We start from the raw sequence: 19,177 nt of genomic DNA on the forward strand, positions 1-19,177 counted from the left end.
TAGGTGTATTTAGATACCATTACACTGAGCCTACCACTAGGGGGAGATAATACCTCCCATATATATAGCTCAGCTCAGGCCTAACCAGTTGAGTCCAGTTGAGTGTGTGCAGAGAGTGCAGTCTGGGAGAGCCTCTAGCCAGTTAGTTCCAGACCAGTTCTGTTCAGTTCAGTCTGGAGTCTTGATCCCTGAGTTAAAGTGCTCCATTCACTCAGTAGGATATTAAATTCAAAGAATTCTAAAGAAGGCGACCCCCAAAGGGTTACGGCCATCTCCACAAGCGCCTTAGGACCATTGGATCTAAAAGTTAAGGATTCACCAGCCTCCGGCAACCCCACTAACCTGCACTGGGATAACCAGGACCAGCCTAGAAGCCCTCTACTAGTAAGGCTACAAACCTATATAATCTATATCATCATTACCAGGAGCAACGTTCAGTAAAAGTTATCAGTTAAATTACACCATCCTTGTCTCAGTCTTCAGTTCCTCAATTAACACTACGGTAAATCAGGGAGCATGGGAGTGTCTGACGCTAGGCTCCGCCCCCCCGCACACCGGCTGTCCGGACCGCTCGCTCCGGCTATGAAGTGCCTGCCCGGGATGCATGGTTGATTTAGCCGCCGATGCCTGCCACTTGATCTCCTGATACCCGGTGCCCGCGCTTTGACCCCTCTTCGCTGCACCTGGGAAGTTTTTTTTCGGGGGATATCATTGTTTGGACAAGTCGCCAGAGGAGTTACTGCTGCTGAGGAACGAAGGACTCAAACAGAGGAGGTGGTGAGCTAATGCTGGAGTTGGAACAGCTGAGATTGTGGCGGTGAAAAGTTGCAAAAATAGTGGGGTTGTCTGTCTCCTCTTTTCTTGGGTAACTGAACTGAAGTCGACTATAACGCCAGATAGGCGCTGTTGGATTCGAACTGGGCGCAGAGCAAGCCTATTGTTTGAGCCTATTGTTAGGCTATATCTGTTTTGATGCCTCCCACTTTATAATAAATAGAGCTAGAAATATTCTAAAACGGGTGGAAGAAAGAAAGAAGGAGAGACGGAGAGGAGAGAGAGGGGGGAAGAGAAGAAGAAAAGGAAAGAAATAAGAAGGAAACAAGTAAAGGAGAGGGGGTGTAAGCTGGAGTATGGAGAGTGGAAGATGGAGGTTGTTATGTTAAACTCTGCAATATTTGTATTTGGGGGTTGACTGTCCTTTTCTTTGGAAGAGAGAAAAGTAACGGAGGAGTGAAAAGAAAGAAAAAAGGAGTGAGAAATAGTAAAAAGGAAAAAAAAAAAGGGATAATAATAAAAAGGGGGTGTGGAGATATCAGTTGCCGACTATAGTGCATAGCAGCTGTTATATTTATACCCCTATTGTTAACTTTATCTGGATTTCGGATCTTGACCCTAACTCTCTGAAGAAGCTCTTTCTACAGGACTAACCTCCCCTTCAACATCTTTAACACCTCCAAACTCTCCCGGACTAATCCGCTCCTAAGTAGCTTCACCTCGTATTTAAGATATAAAGCGGACATTGTTTCCGCCGAAGTTGTGACCACTTTTTTTTGGGGGGGGATTTGTCTTATGTGATTTTGGACATTAGGAAAACGTGTTCACAATTTGGACGTCGGACCTCCCTTGTGTTGTTTTTTTTTTTTTTTTCCTTCCTCTCATCCCTTTCCTTGTATCATTAACAGTCTCTGTGTCTAACAAATTTCATCCTTTTTGACTAAGCTGAATGTATGTTTATGTTTAATTGACTGTTTGTTATAATATTGCAGTATATTGCAATTTAAAGAGTAAACTCAAAATGCCACCTAAGAAAAAGGAGGAACAGCGCGGCCCTACCGATGGCAGGAGATCAGTAACAGGGTTAGAGAGTGGGTCTAAGCAACAAGGTTTAAATAAATTTTTAGTTCCGAACTCGCCAGGTTCCAATTTTTCACAGAAAGAAAAAACTATAGATGTAGAGCCCCAGGGCTTGACGCAGGAGAACGGGTCTACTGGTGGAGTGGGAGTGCGGGGACCCTCAGCGTTTTCTACAGAGATAGATGTAGGAATGGTGAAGGACATATTTTGCACTGTCTCGAGGATGGAAAACGTAATGGGTAATATTGTGACACGGATCGGGGCAGTGCAAACGGATGTCAGTGTAATTCGGGATGAGATGGAGAAAATAAGGCAACGATTGCATGAGATGGAAAAAAGGATTCCCGCCTTGGAATACTCTGTTCAGAATTTAGAGAAGGAGGTTGTACTTTTGAAACAGATGAACGGCAAGATGGAAAAAAAATTAATAAATCAAGAAGATAGATCAAGAAGAGCTAATATAAGATGTGTAGGGATTCCAGAACGGGCAGAGGGGGATAATTGTACTGAATTCATGGAGGGATGGATAAAAGAGAATTGTAAGGAGGGTACTCTTTCCCCATTGTTCGCTATTGAAAGAGCACACAGGGTCCCCACAAAAAAGCGGGTCCCAGGGGATTACCCCAAACAGCTATTGATAAAATGCTTACGTACCAAGGACCATGACATAATACTATCTGATGCCATAACCTCCGAAAAATATCACATACATGGTGAAAAGATAAGACTTTTCCAGATTATTCAGCTAATACTAATGTCCGAAGAAAAGAGATCATAACTGTTAAAAAGAGATTAAGGGAGGCAGCCTTAAAATACAGTTTCCACTTTCCGGCAAAATTAAGGGTGGAATATAAAGGAAGGACCGTTTTTTTTTTTTCAGGTGTCGGTAGAGGTTAGCGAGTGGGCGGACGAGATGGGCCTTTGAGGTGGGGGATGGTGGAGGGGATAGGGAGCCAATATGCTAAGATATGGAGTCGCCCCGACTGCTGGTTAGCAGAGGGGGGAGGCTATTTAGGGTGGGGTGGGGTATTTATGGGAAGAGGGAGAGGGACGTGGTGTGTTTTTTTTTTTTCACTCTCTGCTAGATGGTTAGGATTCTTTCGTTGAATGTGAGAGGTTTACGAGAGAGAGTAAAGAGATATGTCCTTGAGTGGATGAAGAGGTTCTTGCCAGCCATCGTCTGCCTCCAAGAGACACACCTAGATAAGGAATCTTTAAGGTGGTTGGAGAAGAGATGGATAGTGGAAAGGTACCATTCGGTATATACTACCTATTCCAGAGGTGTCTCAATTTTGATACACAACAAGATCAAATTTTAGTGTGTTGCATGCGAGGCCGATGACTGTGGCAGGTTCCTCTTTTTACAATGCAATATAGAAGGGGTTAAAATGGTAATCGCAAATATATATATATTCCACCACCATATAAACCAGATGTCTTGTATGAATTGCATAGATTTATGTTATATAGACAAGATTGTATAATGATTGTGATAGGAGACTATAATGCGGTAATGGATCCACTCAAGGATAGAACGTCTAGCAGAGGGGGAAGAATACAAAATGTTGATTTGCTGAAACTAGCCCAGGAATTTAACTGGATTGTTGTTTGGCGTTTTCAGAACCCGGAAGAAATCATGTATTCCTGCTACTCTAAATCGCATCAAATTTGGTCAAGGATAGATATGTCCCTGGGAAACAAAAATCTAATGTCCCAAAATAGGATTAAGATAAAATATTTGCCCATGGCCTTATCAGATCATAGTGCGATGGTAATGGAATTGGGTTTGAATAGAAGGAAAATTGTGCCACTGTTCAAGTTTAACTCCCACTGGTTATTGTTGATTCCAGATAAAGAAAGTATAATTGAGGAATTAAAAATCTTTTTCCATGAGAATAATAATTCTGCTAGCAGATTGATTGTTTGGGATACTGCCAAGGCATATTTAAGAGGATTGTTGGTTAAAAGGGTAAACTATTGGAAGAAAGGTACTAAAGAAAGAGGTAATGCATTGAAAAAAAAATTAGAAGAAGCAAGAATAACATGTATAATGGACCCTACTGAATATAATAGGAAAATATGGGGGGAAGAACAGGAAAAGTTAAAAAAATACATCAGCTAGATATAAGTAGGAAGGAATTATTGTTTCAAGGGATCCGCTTGGCCTCAGAGGGAGAAAAGGTCGGAAATTTTTTAGCAAATATAATAAAAAATCAAAGAGGGAAATCCTGGATAGGGGCGATTAGAGATAAAACAGATTAAATAATTAGCTCCCCTGAAGGAATTAAAAAAGTTTTTGGAATATTTCCAGGAACTTTATAAGTCTAGGGTACAATACTCGAAACAAGATTTGGATCTATACCTAGACCAGATTGCTTTGAGAGAGATATCTCAGGCCCAAAAGGAATATTTAAAAAAATAAATATCGATGGTAGAAATAAATGAGGTTTTGGGTAAGGTAAAACCTGAAAAAGCACCAGGGTGCGATGATCTCCCCTTCGAAATATTCAAAACTTTCTCCCAGGTGCTAATACCAGAACTAAAAATAACATTGTGTGAGGCTCAAAAAATAGGGGAATTACCAGATTCTATGAAAGAGGCAATTATCACATTAATTCCAAAAAAGGGTAAAGAACAACTAGACCCCGGGTAACATAGACCAATATCCTTGTTAACCACTTCAGCCCCGCTAGCTGAAACCCCCTTCATGACCAGAGCACTTTTTACACTTCGGCACTACACTCTTTTTACCGTTTATCGCTCGGTCATGCAACTTACCACCCAAATGAATTTTACCTCCTTTTCTTCTCACTAATGGAGCTTTCATTTGGTGGTATTTTATTGCTGCTGACATTTTTACTTTTTTTGTTATTAATCAAAATGTAACGATTTTTTTTGCAAAAAAATGACATTTTTCACTTTCAGCTGTAAAATTTTGCAAAAAAAAAACGACATCCATATATACATTTTTTGCCAAATTTATTGTTCTACATGTCTTTGATATAAAAAAAAATGTTTGGGCAAAAAAAAAAATGGTTTGGGTAAAAGTTATAGCATTTACAAACTATGGTACAAAAATGTGAATTTCCGCTTTTTGAAACAGCTCTGACTTTCTGAGCACCTGTCATGATTCCTGAGGTTCTACAATGCCCAGACAGTAGAAAACCCCCACAAATGACCCCATTTCGGAAAGTAGACACCCTAAGGTATTCGCTGATGGGCATAGTGAGTTCATAGAACTTTTTATTTTTTGTCACAAGTTAGCGGAAAATGATGATGATTTTTTTTTTATTTTTTCTTACAAAGTCTCATATTCCACTAACTTGCGACAAAAAATAAAAAATTCTAGGAACTCACCATGCCCCTCACAGAATACCTTGGGGTGTTTTCTTTCCAAAATGGGGTCACTTGTGGGGTAGTTATACTGCCCTGGCAATTTAGGGGCCCATATGTGTGAGAAGTACTTTGCAATCAAAATCTGTAAAAAATGACCAGTGAAATCCGAAAGGTGCACTTTGGAATATGTGCCCCTTTGCCCACCTTGGCAGCAAAAAAGTGTCACACATCTGGTATCGCCGTACTCAGGAGAAGTTGGGGAATGTGTTTTGGGGTGTCATTTTACATATACCCATGCTGGGTGAGAAAAATATCTTGGTCAAATGCCAACTTTGTATAAAAAAATGGGAAAAGTTGTCTTTTGCCAAGATATTTCTCTCACCCAGCATGGGTATATGTAAAATGACACCCCAAAACACATTCCCCAACTTCTCCTGAGTACGGCGATACCAGATGTGTCACACTTTTTTGCTGCCAAGGTGGGCAAAGGGGCACATATTCCAAAGTGCACCTTTCAGATTTTGCAGGCCATTTTTTACACATTTTGATTGCAAGGTACTTCTCACACATTTGGGCCCCTAAATTGCCAGGGCAGTATAACTACGCCACAAGTGACCCCATTTTGGAAAGAAGACACCCCAAGGTATTCCGTGAGGGGCATGGCGAGTTCCTAGAATTATTATTTTTTTGTCACAAGTTAGCGGAAAATGATGATTTTTTTTTTTCTCTTTTTTCCTTACAAAGTCTCATATTCCACTAACTTGCGACAAAAAATAAAAAATTCTAGGAACTCGCCATGCCCCTCACGGAATACCTTGGGGTGTCTTCTTTCCAAAATGGGGTCACTTGTGGCGTAGTTATACTGCCCTGGCAATTTAGGGGCCCATATGTGTGAGAAGTACTTTGCAATCAAAATCTGTAAAAAATGACCGGTGAAATCCGAAAGGTGCACTTTGGAATATGTGCCCCTTTGCCCACCTTGGCATCAAAAAAGTGTCACACATCTGGTATCGCCGTACTCAGGAGAAGTTGGGGAATGTGTTTTGGGGTGTCATTTTACATATACCCATGCTGGGTGAGAGAAATATCTTGGCAAAAGACAACTTTTCCCATTTTTTTTATACAAAGTTGGCATTTGACCAAGATATTTTTCTCACCCAGCATGGGTATATGTAAAATGACACCCCAAAACACATTCCCCAACTTCTCCTGAGTACGGCGATACCAGATGTGTGACACTTTTTTGCAGCCTAGATGCGCAAAGGTGCCCAAATTCCTTTTAGGAGGGCATTTTTAGACATTTGGATCCCAGGCTTCTTCTCACGCTTTAGGGCCCCTAAAAAGCCAGGGCAGTATAAATACCCCACATGTGACCCCACTTTGGAAAGAAGACACCCCAAGGTATCCAATGAGGGGCCTGGCAAGTTCATAGAATTTTTTTTTTTTCGCATAAGTTAGCGGAAATTGATTTTTTTTTTTGTTTTTTCTCACAAAGTCTCACTTTCCGCTAACTTAGGACAAAAATTTAAATCTTTCATGGACTCAATATGCCCCTCAGCAAATACCTTGGGGTGTCTTCTTTCCAAAATGGGGTCAGTTGTGGGGTGTTTGTACTGCCCTGGCATTTGAGGGTCTCCGCAATCATTACATGTATGGCCAGCATTAGGAGTTTCTGCTATTCTCCTTATATTGAGCATACAGGTAATGAGATTTTTTTTTCCGTTCAGCCTCTGGGCTGAAAGAAAAAAATGAACGGCACAGATTTCTTCATTCGCATCGATCAATGTGGATGAAAAAATCTCTGCCCAAAAAAAAAAATGGAGGGGAAAGGCGTCTGCCAGGACATAGGAGCTCCGCCCAACATCCATACCCACTTAGCTCGTATGCCCTGGCAAACCAGATTTCTCCATTCACATCAATCGATGTGAATGAATAAATCATTGCCGGGATTTTTTATTATTTTTTTATATATATACAAAGTGTTTGCCAAAGCATAGGAACGCCGCCTCCTCCTCAGCTCGTATGCCTCGGCAAACATATCTGTTACTGCAGAGGAGAAAATCCCGTCTTGCAGCGCCGCATACACCGACTTGCGTGTAATCTGACAGCAGCGCAATGCTTCTGTCAGAATGCACATCGGTGCTGCAGCTAGGTCGATCGGTTGGTCCACCTGGAAGGTAAAAAGACAAAAAAAAAAAAAAGAAAAAACCAGGCCGCAACGCAATAATTTTATTAACTTTGCAACAGAACATGTAACTTTAACTTTTTAACTGAACATTAACCTTTTTGCTTACTGGTGTTTTTTTTTTTTTTTTTTTTTTTTTACCTTTATAGAACAAACCTCTCCTTCCCCATGGGTCAATGTGCAAAGCGCAAATCGCCCAAAGATGTGGCGAAGTGCGTTATGCACTTTGTCCCATGTGAAAGGAGACGTTTGCAGCAGCAGTGAGTGAATGGGCCCTAATAGCCCTGTGTGCCTATCCTGGTGAGATGATCCCTATGCTAATAGTGTACCTGTGAGTGGTACTTCCGGAAACACTCTCCAAAGCATAGGGCAGGGTGGTCAGGACAGTCAGGACAGAAATAGCGGGTGTCACGCCTTATTCCACTCCTGCTACAGACACGACATCTTTTTCGGGGTGACGGTTGGGTTGAGGTACCAGGAACGACATTGGGGAAATGTCGCTCGTGTAGACGGCTAACTACACTGGTGGATGGGGCCACGGAACCTCCTGGGTACAGGAGGTTCTCGATGATCTCTTCCTGAAATTTGAGGAAGGATCTAGTTCTCCCAGCCTTACTGTAGAGAACAAAACTATTGTACAGAGCCAATTGAATTAAATATACAGACACCTTCTTATACCAGCGTCTGGTTCTGCGGGAAACTAAATACGGAGACAACATCTGGTCATTGAAGTCCACCCCTCCCATGTGGAGGTTATAGTCGTGGACTGAGAGGGGCTTTTCAATGACACGGGTTGCTCGCTCAATTTGTATTGTCGTGTCTGCGTGAATGGAGGAGAGCATGTAAACGTCACGCTTGTCTCTCCATTTCACCGCGAGCAGTTCTTCGTTACACAGTGCGGCCCTCTGCCCCCTTGCAAGACGGGTGGTAACGAGCCGTTGGGGGAAGCCCGCGCGACTAGTTCGCGCGGTACCACAGGCGCCAATCCGTTCTAGAAACAAATGCCTAAAGAGGGCCACACTTGTGTAAAAATTGTCCACATAAAGATGGTACCCCTTGCCGAATAAGGGTGACACCAAGTCCCAAACTGTCTTCCCACTGCTCCCCAGGTAGTCAGGGCAACCGACCGGCTCCAGGGTCTGATCTTTTCCCTCATAGATCCGAAATTTGTGGGTATAGCCTGTGGCCCTTTCACAGAGCTTATACAATTTGACCCCATACCGGGCGCGCTTGCTTGGGATGTATTGTTTGAAGCCAAGGCGCCCGGTAAAATGTATCAGGGACTCGTCTACGCAGATGTTTTGCTCTGGGGTATAAATATCTGCAAATTTCTGGTTGAAATGGTCTATGAGGGGCCGAATTTTGTGGAGCCGGTCAAAAGCAGGGTGGCCCCTGGGACGGGAGGCGGTGTTGTCACTAAAGTGCAGGAAACGCAGGATGGCCTCAAAACGTGCCCTGGACATAGCAGCAGAGAACATGGGCATGTGATGAATCGGGTTCGTGGACCAATATGACCGCAATTCATGCTTTTTTGTCAGGCCCATGTTGAGGAGGAGGCCCAGAAAAGTTTTAATTTCGGAAACTTGGACTGGTTTCCACCGGAAAGGCTGGGCATAAAAGCTTCCCGGGTTAGCGGTGATAAATTGTGTGGCATATCTGTTTGTTTCGGCCACAACTATGTCTAAAAGCTCCGCAGTCAAGAACAGCTCAAAAAATCCCAGGGCCGAACCGATCTGAGCTGTCTCAACCCGAACTCCAGACTGGGCAGTGAAAGGGAAAACTACAGGTGCGGCTGAAGTTGGGGACTGCCAATCAGGGTTTGCCAGCACCTCTGGGATTCTAGGGGCTCTACGGGCACGTCTTTGCGGTGGCTGCGACGGGGTCACTACTGCACGTGCCACCGTACCAGCTTCAACTGCCCTTCTGGTGCTCGCTACTTCACCAGGTTGTACGGCAGTGCTGGTACTAGGTCCAGGGAGGGCTGGGCTGCTGGTGTATGCCTCACCACGTAATCCGACAGCACCAGCCCCACTCTGCTGCTCTTGAAGCGGATCCTGCGCAACCTGTGGTCTAGCGACACGGGGCCGGGTACGCCTGGTGGTATCAGGGACCTCAGCCTCCTCGTCCGAACTTTGGGTCAGAGAGCCACTGCTTTCTACAGGTTCGTATTCTGACCCGCTGGATTCATCAGATGAGGGTTCCCACTCCTCATCCGACTGGGTCAGAAGCCTGTAGGCCTCTTCAGAAGAATACCCCCTGTTAGACATGTGGGCAACTAAATTTAGGGGTATTCCCTGAGACTACCCAAGAAAAAAAAAGCAAGCCTGTCTTACAAAGGGGAGGCTAGCGAAGTACCGGAGGCCGCTGCGGTTGATAAAAAATATCAAAACTGATTTTTTTTATCGCCGCAGTGCGTGTAAAGTGATTGTGCAGTGATCCAAAAAAAAATTTTTTTTTGTCACTGCGGTGGGGCGGGTGTGGGCGAACGCACGTGTGGGCGACCGATCAGGCCTGATCGGGCAAACACTGCGTTTTGGGTGGAGGGCGAACTAAAGTGACACTAGTACTATTATAGATCTGACCGTGATCAGTTTTGATCACTTCCAGATACTATAAAAGTACAAATGCTGATTAGCGATACGCTAATCAGCGAATAACGGACTGCGGTGCGGTGGGCTGGGCGCTAACTGATCGCTAACTACCTAACCAAGGGGCCTAAACTATACCTAAAACCTAACGGTCAATACCAGTGAAAAAAAAAAGTGACAGTTTACACTGATCACTTTTTTCCTTTCACTAGTGATTGACAAAGGGGTGATCAAAGGGTTAATTGGGGTTCAGGGGGGTGATCTGGGGCTAAAGTGTGCTGTTTGGTGTACTCACTGTGAAGCCTGCTCCTCTGCTGGATCCAACCGACGAAAAGAACCAGCAGAGGAGCAGGCAGCCATATAACAGATCATATTTACAAATATGATCTGATATATGGCTCTGTGATTGGCTTTTTTGAAAATCATCAGCTTGCCAGCCGCGATCATTGGCTGGCAAGCTGATGACGAAATGGTCCCTGACGAAATGCCGGCGCGAACTGCGCATGCGCGGGCCGCATAGCGCGTCATCTCGTGTCTCGCGAGATGACGCGTATATGCGTCGTTGTGCGCAGCGCTGCCGCCTCCGGACCGCACATCTGCGTTAGGCGGTCCGGAGGCGGTTAAATATGAACGTTAAAATCTTGCCAAAGGTCTTGGCAGATAGGCTTTCTAAGGTGATTAAAGTTATAATCCACAAAGATCAGACTGGTTTTATACCTGGCAGAACGATATATTCAAATATAAGAAGGCTGTTCCTTAATATCGAGGCTAATAGAATAGAAACAGGTTAGAAAGCCGTACTTTCATTGGACGCTCAAAAGGCATTCGATTGTATTGAATGGGAATATTTGTGGGCAGTTTTGAAAAGGGTTGGTATAGGGATAGGATTTATAAAATGGGTTCAGCTTATATATTCCAACCCGAGGGCTAAAGTGATGGTGGACGGGAGCTTGTCCCTGCCTCTCGCCATTTATCGGGGCACTAGACAGGGATGCCCTCTCTCCCCATTACTATTTGCCATTGTGATTGAGCCCTTGGCAAGTACAGTCATGTGAAAAAATTAGGACACCCTTTGAAAGCATGCGGTTTTTTGTAACATTTTTAATAAAAGGTTATTTCATCTCCGTTTCAACAATACAGAGAGATTAAAGTAATCCAACTAAACAAAGAAAACTGAAGAAAAGTCTTTTCAAGATCTTCTGTAAATGTCATTCTACAAAAATGCCTATTCTAACTGAGGAAAAAGATAGGACACCCTCACATGTATTCCCTCTTAAATTGGCTCAGATCTCACACAGGTATATCACACCAGGTGCACATAATTAGTAGATCGTTACTCTGCATGTTGAATGAGGCTTGCCCTATTTAAACCTCAGACATTTAGTTTGGTGTGCTCCTGACTGTTGAAGTGAGAGTGAGCACCATGGTGAGAGCAAAAGAGCTGTCAGAGGACTTCAGAAAAAAGATTGTAGCAGCCTATGAGTCTGGGAAGGGATTTAAAAAGATCTCAAAAGATTTTGAAATCAGCCATTCCACTGTCCGGAAGATAGTCTACAAGTGGAGGGCTTTCAAAACAACTGCCAACATGCCCAGGACTGGTCGCCCCAGCAAGTTCACCCCAAGAGCAGACCGCAAGATGCTAAAAGAGGTCTCCAAAAACCCTAAAGTGTCATCTCGAGAACTACAGCAGGCTCTGGCTACTGTTGATGTAGAAGTACATGCCTCTACAATCAGAAAGAGACTGTACAAGTTTAACTTGCATGGGAGGTGTGCAAGGAGGAAACCTTTGCTTTCCAAGAGAAACATCGAGGCCAGACTGACATTTGCCAGAGATAAAGTTGACAAAGACCAGGACTTCTGGAATAATGTTCTTTGGACAGATGAGTCCAAAATTGAATTATTTGGACACAACAGCAGAGGACATGTTTGGCGTAAACCAAACACAGCATTCCAAGAAAAGAACCTCATACCAACTGTGAAGCATGGAGGTGGAAGTGTCATGGTTTGGGGCTGCTTTGCTGCAGCAGGACCTGGTCAGCTCACCATCATAGAATCCACGATGAATTCTACTGTGTATCAGAAGGTGCTTGAAGAACATGTGAGACCATCAGTTAGAAAATTAAAGCTGAAGCGGAACTGGACCATGCAACATGACAATGACCCAAAACATACTAGTAAATCAACCAAAGATTGGCTGAAAAAGAAGAAATGGAGAGTCCTGGAATGGCCAAGTCAAAGTCCAGATTTGAATCCCATTGAGATGCTGTGGGGTGACTTGAAAAGGGCTGTACGTGCAAGAAACCCCTCAAACATCTCACAGCTGAAAAAGTTCTGCATTGAGGAGTGGGGTAAAATTTCCTCAGACCGATGTCGAAGACTGGTAGATGGCTACAAGAACCGTCTCACTGCAGTTATTTCAGTCAAAGGAGGTAACACTCGCTATTAGGGGCAAGGGTGTCCTATCTTTTTCCTCAGTTAGAATAGGCATTTTTGTAGAATGACATTTACAGAAGATCTTGAAAAGACTTTTCTTCAGTTTTCTTTGTTTAGTTGGATTACTTTAATCTCTCTGTATTGTTGAAACGGAGATGAAATAACCTTTTATTAAAAATGTTACAAAAAACCACATGCTTTCAAAGGGTGTCCTAATTTTTTCACATGACTGTATAATAAGAAACGATAGGGAGTTTAAAGGCTTTCAATATGTGGAAGGAGACGAAAAATTATTAATGTACGCAGACGATATTTTATGATTTATGCACAATACTGGGGATCAGTTTAATAGAGTAATAGATATAATAGATAATTCTTTTTTTTTTTTCTGGTTTAAATATTAATTGGGGGAAATCCCACATGTTGACATTAGGTGATGTCCAATTATGGGCGGATTTAAGGGTGCATGTGCTTGAAAAACACGAGAGTTTGAAATATTTAGGTATACAAATCTCCGGAAGCATAGAAGAATATGAAAAGCTAAATGTACTCCCCTTAATAAAAGAACTTAGAACTAAAATACATATTTGGAAAAGATTACCGTTGTCAATTCAGGGTCGGGTAAATTTAATAAAAATGGTTTTCCTCCCAAAAATACTCTATATTTTACAAAATGCCTTATTGAGACTACCGCAGAAGATTTTTAGGTTATTTGATAGCCTAATAGGGGATTTTATTTGGAAAGGTGCTATCCCTAGGATAAAAAAAGAAGTCCTCCAGCTCCCAGTAAGAGTAGGTGGATTAGCTGTTCCGAATTGGTTTTTCTATTATTTAATAATACAATATAGTCAGATAGAAGGTAGTTTGAAAGGTTTAGTGGGAAGGCAGGAATTAAATAAATTGGGTTGGAGAGAGGAATGGAATCACTTAGAAGTATTGGAATCAGGGCAAAACTAGGGAATAATAATACAGTAAATAGAATATTAAACTCACTGGAGTATATATGGGTGGAAGTTAAAAAAATATTAGAGATTAAAGGTTTTTTACACTATACACCTATGTGGAAAAATGTTAATTTAAAGGAATTGCAAATGATTAGGATTTATATAGACTGGGAAAAAAAAGGGGATGAAGTATCTAGGCCAGATATTCGAGGTAGATAAATTGAAGGACTTCAATACATTGGTTAGGGAGTTTGGGATCCCTCATAGGGATTTCTATAAATATTTTCAGCTTAAGAATGCATTGAGGACAGTGGGGCAGGTAGCCATCAATAAAAGTAGCCTGCCTCCAGGGATAGTATGACAAAATAAACTAGCAAGTGGATATTTTACAAAAAATTACCCACAAGTCACAATGCCGAAAGTGGTCCCCGTTCATGTCTATGCATGTTTGGGTAAGTCGGACTATGTTGGCTGATGCTGCTTACAGCTCTTTAACAGTGATGCTGCAGAAGAAAAAATGTCCTGCTTTTTCCAACAAGATGGGGCAACATGCCACACCTCACGGAACTCACTGGCACGGGTTCATGAACTGTTTATGGAAGAGTGAACTGTGAGCAAGTGGTTATGGCCACCACTAGTGATGAGCGAAGGAAGCTTCGGATGCTACATCTGAAGTTGCTTCATTCAAAATTGCGGATTAATACTGCACGGAGAGTATTAAAATGTACGGGCTCCGATGAGCCAAAGTTAGTTATTCGTGGAGTCGCATGAGACTTTGTTGAATAACTTTGGTAGTTGATTTTTACAGTGGAAAACGACTTTAAAACTTTGGTTTCAATTGGTACAGTATTAATCCGAAGTTTTGAACAAAGTGACTTCGGATGTAGCATCCAAAGCTAGCCACCATGTTCCCCAGACTTGTCCACCCGCAGTTTTTATCTGTGGGGAAATGTAAAACAGAAAGTGTCCGCTAACAATCCACATCCCCTGAATGAACTCAAAGAAAACATCATTGCTAAAAAAAGCTGCAAGCAGTATCAGCCAACATAGTCCAACGTGCCCAGAGATGCATACATATGAATGGGGACCAATTTCAGCATCTTTTGTGACTTGTGGGTAATAAAAAAATAAATAAACAGTTTGTTCATCTTGTCATGCTATTGCTGGAGGCGGATTTTTTTTTCATGGACCACCCTGTATAATAGAGCATTAGCACCACTCTTTAATACGCTAATTAGAGTGACTAGAAATTAGATAACTACTTATAGAAAAAGATTGACATTACCTTTACAGCAAGACGATCATCTGTCGAATTTCTCCCATATCCAATATATAACTCCGTTCTCCCTGCACATTTCTCAACCTCATCGCTGAGTACAATGTCACTATACGTGTTAAATATTTGAAGAGATTCCTAAAATAATAAATAATAAATATATTGAAAGATGCTGATAATTAAATATGAATAAATCACATTTTTTAAATTAAACTGTAAAACACTAGCACTATATTTTTTTTTATAACAAAACTAAAAAAATACACTGCATGTTCTGTTACACATTTCTGTTACACATATTTAGGGATGAGCGAATCGACTTAGGATAAAACATCCTAAGTCGATTTGCATAACACTTTGATCTAATGCTGTATGGAGCAGGAGCTCCGTACAGTATTAGAATGTATTGGCTCCGATGAGCTGAAGTTATTACTTTGCATAATAGCTTCAGAAATCAATTTCTACTGTAAAAAAACATTTCCCGAACTTGGGTTCGGTATCGAGTTGTACCTTGGAACCGAACCTGAGTTCAGTAAATATTTTTTACAGTTTTAATATTGATTTCTGAAGTTATTATGCGAAGTCTCACGAGACTTCGCGAAGTAATAACTTCAGCTCATCGGAGCAAATAAATTCTAATACTGTACGGAGCTCCGAAGTCGATTCGCTAATCCCTACACATAATGTTATACTGCCCTAGTACTGTAAAAAAGAAGTATGGAAGATAATAGTTGGCAGAATTTTATAATCGGATTGATTTGCTTCATGGGTGCAAAAAATAGATCATTAATGTAGATCTGTTCGGAGGTATAGATAGACTATAGACTCAGCTACAAGTGAGCGAGAGAGATTTAGCAAACTGGTGTAAAGTAGAACTGTCTTAGTTGCCCATGGCAGACAATCCACCTTTCATTTTCCAAAGGAGCTGTGAAAAATGAAAGGTGGAATCTGAAAGTTCCCCATAATAGTCTCCATTTCAGTAAAATTTTTACTAAGGAAGACTGAGTTTGCAACAAAGTATACTGTAGGACAAATTAATTCAGAGTGGGGGCTGGTTCAATTGATTAAGGAACAGAGCGGGAATCAGGTGATCATGGTGCAGAGCAGGATTTCAGGATCAGGATCAGGGTGGCCATGTGAGATTGTGAAACAGCTATTTTTGCATAATGTCTGTATTTAAACTGTCATTTGGCATTCCGGGCACTAGAGGCCACTGTTTTGCAGCTACAGCCAGCACACTCTAAAATTTGAATATGTAAAACAGATGATGACTCATGCTGCTGCCTGTGAGTGAACCAGGAAGTTGTTGATCTGGCATGGTGGTGGAAGGATTGTGTTGTGAGAGACTGAATCCGATTCCATCCTGGCTTGCAGATGTCTGGCAATTAATGGACACTCAGAAGAAGGAGAGTAGCTGTTATACCCTATCTGAATCCAGCTCTTCTGAAAGAGAGGTTGTCCCAGGAAGACCAGTTCAGTGTGTGGACAGAAGGCCTCATCATCAAGCAAGGCCGCACGGTTGCTAAGAGGTTGGTGGCCATCCCTGGTAGGCTGCATCCTCGGGCCCAGAATGGTCAGATCTGGTTACTGATTGTTATATTGTGTGGCGCCTGAAGATACAGAGACTAGTCTAGGCCTAGCATTAGTTAGTTAGTATTAGATCGTTTTGCTAGGCTGTACTGTACTGTACTGGACTGCAGCGCTCTGCTGCATTTGCCATCGGCTAGAGGTGTCCTCTGTAGCGGCACAGCACGACTTGCAGGCTCTGCTGTGTCCGCCATCGGCTAGGCTTGTCCAGTGGGCAGGGACGTTGACTGTGGGTCCGGGGATATAGCGTTTTCTATGCATGTTTGTATTGTTCTTATGTTATTACTCGTTGTCTAAGTAAAGTTTCTGTTCTTGCATAGTAAGCTGGTGTCAGTGTCGCTTTCCTTGTCTGTGACTTCACTATATTCTGGGGAGCCCACCCCGGTACATTACCGGCAAAAGATTGTCATTCCCATGTCTTTGGGACCGGAGGCCACCAGAGAGGCTCATGAAAAGGGAGCTAATTTCGGGAGAGACAAAACGTTCAAGTGGCTCCAACGGCTGGTATACTGTATATCCAGATCTGGCCGACATGGTGGCCGCGGCATGTCTTAAGTGTCGATCCTGTGGGTTGAGTAAGAGTACTGAACAGCGGGCTCCTGTGCAGACCATTCATACCTCAGCGCCCCTGGAACTTCTGATGATCGATAATGTACAGATCGGATATTCTACCTCGGGACACTCGTACTGTCTAGTTATGACAGATCACTTTACCAAGTATGCGGTGGCTGTGCCCACCAGAGAACAAACCGCAGAGTCGGCCGCCGAAGCTGTCTGTAAACACAGGTGTTGAGGTGTCCACGGAGGATACATTATGACCAAGGAACATGCTTTCAGGGTACTCTAATGAATGAACTGTACCAACTGTATGGGATTGAACTCTCCCGAACCCCTCCATATCACCCACAAGGAAACGGGGCGTGCGAAAGCTTCATTCGCACCTTGCTTCAGATGCTGCAGACTCTGGAAGACAGTCAAAAAGCCCAGTGGCCGCATACCTACCTGAGTTGATGTGGGCCTATAATAATAGAGTACACAGTACCACCAGATACTCTCCACATATGCTCATGTTTGGACGAGCCGGACGGGAGATTGAAGATCTCCACATGCCTAACCCGATGGAGCCCCCACCGAGAAGCACCACCGCATGGATGCAGGAGCACCGCCGCCGGCTGAGAGAGGTACACAAGGTTGTGGGGGAGCGTCTGGGACAGGTAGTACACCCTAACCCAAGACCAGTGCAGAAAGATGGGTATGTCCCTGGTGATCGGGTGATGGTCAAAGCCAAACGGCCGTCAGGAAAGTTGGATAAACGGTGGGAGGCAGTTCCATACACGGTGAAGAGAAGAGTAGACCCCGCTATTCCGGTCTATGAGGTAGAGCCAGTAGGGACAGGGGGACCCTCACGGAACTTACACCATAATATGTTGAGACGTTGCAATTTTGGTGTGTAGAGGGGGTGCCTCCTCATGCTCAGGGTATGGAGGAAAGTCCCTCAGACGAGGAAGAGGAGGAATGGTGGGCCGTCCCTGCTCAAGTGTCCACAGAGGTTCCGGCCGTGGCAGGTTTCCACCCAGATGCAATGCTGAGCAATCAACAGCTCCTCTCTTGTCAAATAGGCCTGATGTCCCCAGTATTTCTGAAACCCCCAATCTGAGAAGGTCAGCGAGGCCTAATGCTGGTGTGCCTCCACAGCGCTATGCTCAGGATGAGTTTGTATGGGGTGAGTTGCCAAGAAACAGCTATTTCTGCATAATGTCTGTATTTAAACTGTCATTTGGCATTCCGGGCACTAGAGGCCACTATTTTGCAGCTACAGCCAGCACACTCTAAGATTTGAATATGTAAAACAGATGATGACTCGTGCTGCTGCCTGTGAGTAAACCAGGAAGTTGTTGATCTGGCATGGTGGTGGAAGGATTGTGCTGTGAGAGACTGAATCTGATTCCATCCTGGCTTGTAGATGTCTGGCAATTAATGGACACTCAGAAGAAGGAGAGTAGCTGTTATACCCTGACTGAATCCAGCTCTTCTGAAAGAGAGGTTGTCCCAGGAAGACCAGTTCAGTGTGTGGACAGAAGGCCTCATCATCAAACAAAGCCGCACGGTTGCTAAGAGGTTGGTGGCCATCCCTGGTAGGCTGCATCCTCAGGCCTAGAACGGATGCAGGTCAGTACACCTGGTTACTGATTGTTATACAGGTCCTTCTAAAAAAATTAGCATATTGTGATAAAGTTCATTATTTTCTGTAATGTACTGATAAACATTAGGCTTTCATATATTTTAGATTCATTGCACACAACTGAAGTAGTTCAAGCCTTTTATTGTTTTAATATTGATGATTGTGGCATACAGCTCATGAAAACCCCAAATTCCTATCTAAAAAAATTAGCATATTTCATCCGACCAATAAAAGAAAAGTGTTTTTAAAACAAAAAAAATCAACCTTCAAATAATTATGTTCAGTTATGCACTCAATACTTGGTCGGGAATCCTTTTGCAGAAATGACTGCTTCAATGCGGCGTGGCATGGAGGCAATCAGCCTGTGGCACTGCTGAGGTGTTATGGAGGCCCAGGATGCTTCGATAGCGGCCTTAAGCTCATCCAGAGTGTTGGGTCTTGCGTCTCTCAACTTTCTCTTCCCAATATCCCACAGATTCTCTATGGGGTTCAGGTCAGGAGAGTTGGCAGGCCAATTGAGCACAGTAATACCATGGTCAGTAAACCATTTACCAGTGGTTTTGGCACTGTGAGCAGGTGCCAGGTCGTGCTGAAAAATGAAATCTTCATCTCCATAAAGCTTTTCAGCAGATGGAAGCATGAAGTGCTCCAAAATCTCCTGATAGCTAGCTGCATTGACCCTGCCCTTGATAAAACACAGTGGACCAACACCAGCAGCTGACATGGCACCCCAGACCATCACTGACTGTGGGTACTTGACACTGGACTTCAGGCATTTTGGCATTTCCCTCT

At 43.2% G+C, this 19,177-nt stretch overlaps 1 protein-coding gene across 1 annotated transcript in view; it reads right to left on the reverse strand.

Moving 5' to 3' along the window:
* LOC122922503 overlaps nucleotides 1–19,177 on the reverse strand; it is a gene marked incomplete at its 3' end in the record, with an annotated part of 439,559 nt that overhangs the window by 236,057 nt on the left and 184,325 nt on the right. The window contains exon 9 of the mRNA XM_044273117.1: nucleotides 14,626–14,754. Within this exon, the coding sequence (XP_044129052.1) occupies nucleotides 14,626–14,754 (129 nt within the window). The remainder of the gene's footprint in view (nucleotides 1–14,625; nucleotides 14,755–19,177) is intronic.

Source organism: Bufo gargarizans, unplaced genomic scaffold (genome assembly GCF_014858855.1).
Source record: "Bufo gargarizans isolate SCDJY-AF-19 unplaced genomic scaffold, ASM1485885v1 fragScaff_scaffold_39_pilon, whole genome shotgun sequence".
NCBI classification, from domain to species: domain Eukaryota; kingdom Metazoa; phylum Chordata; class Amphibia; order Anura; family Bufonidae; genus Bufo; species Bufo gargarizans.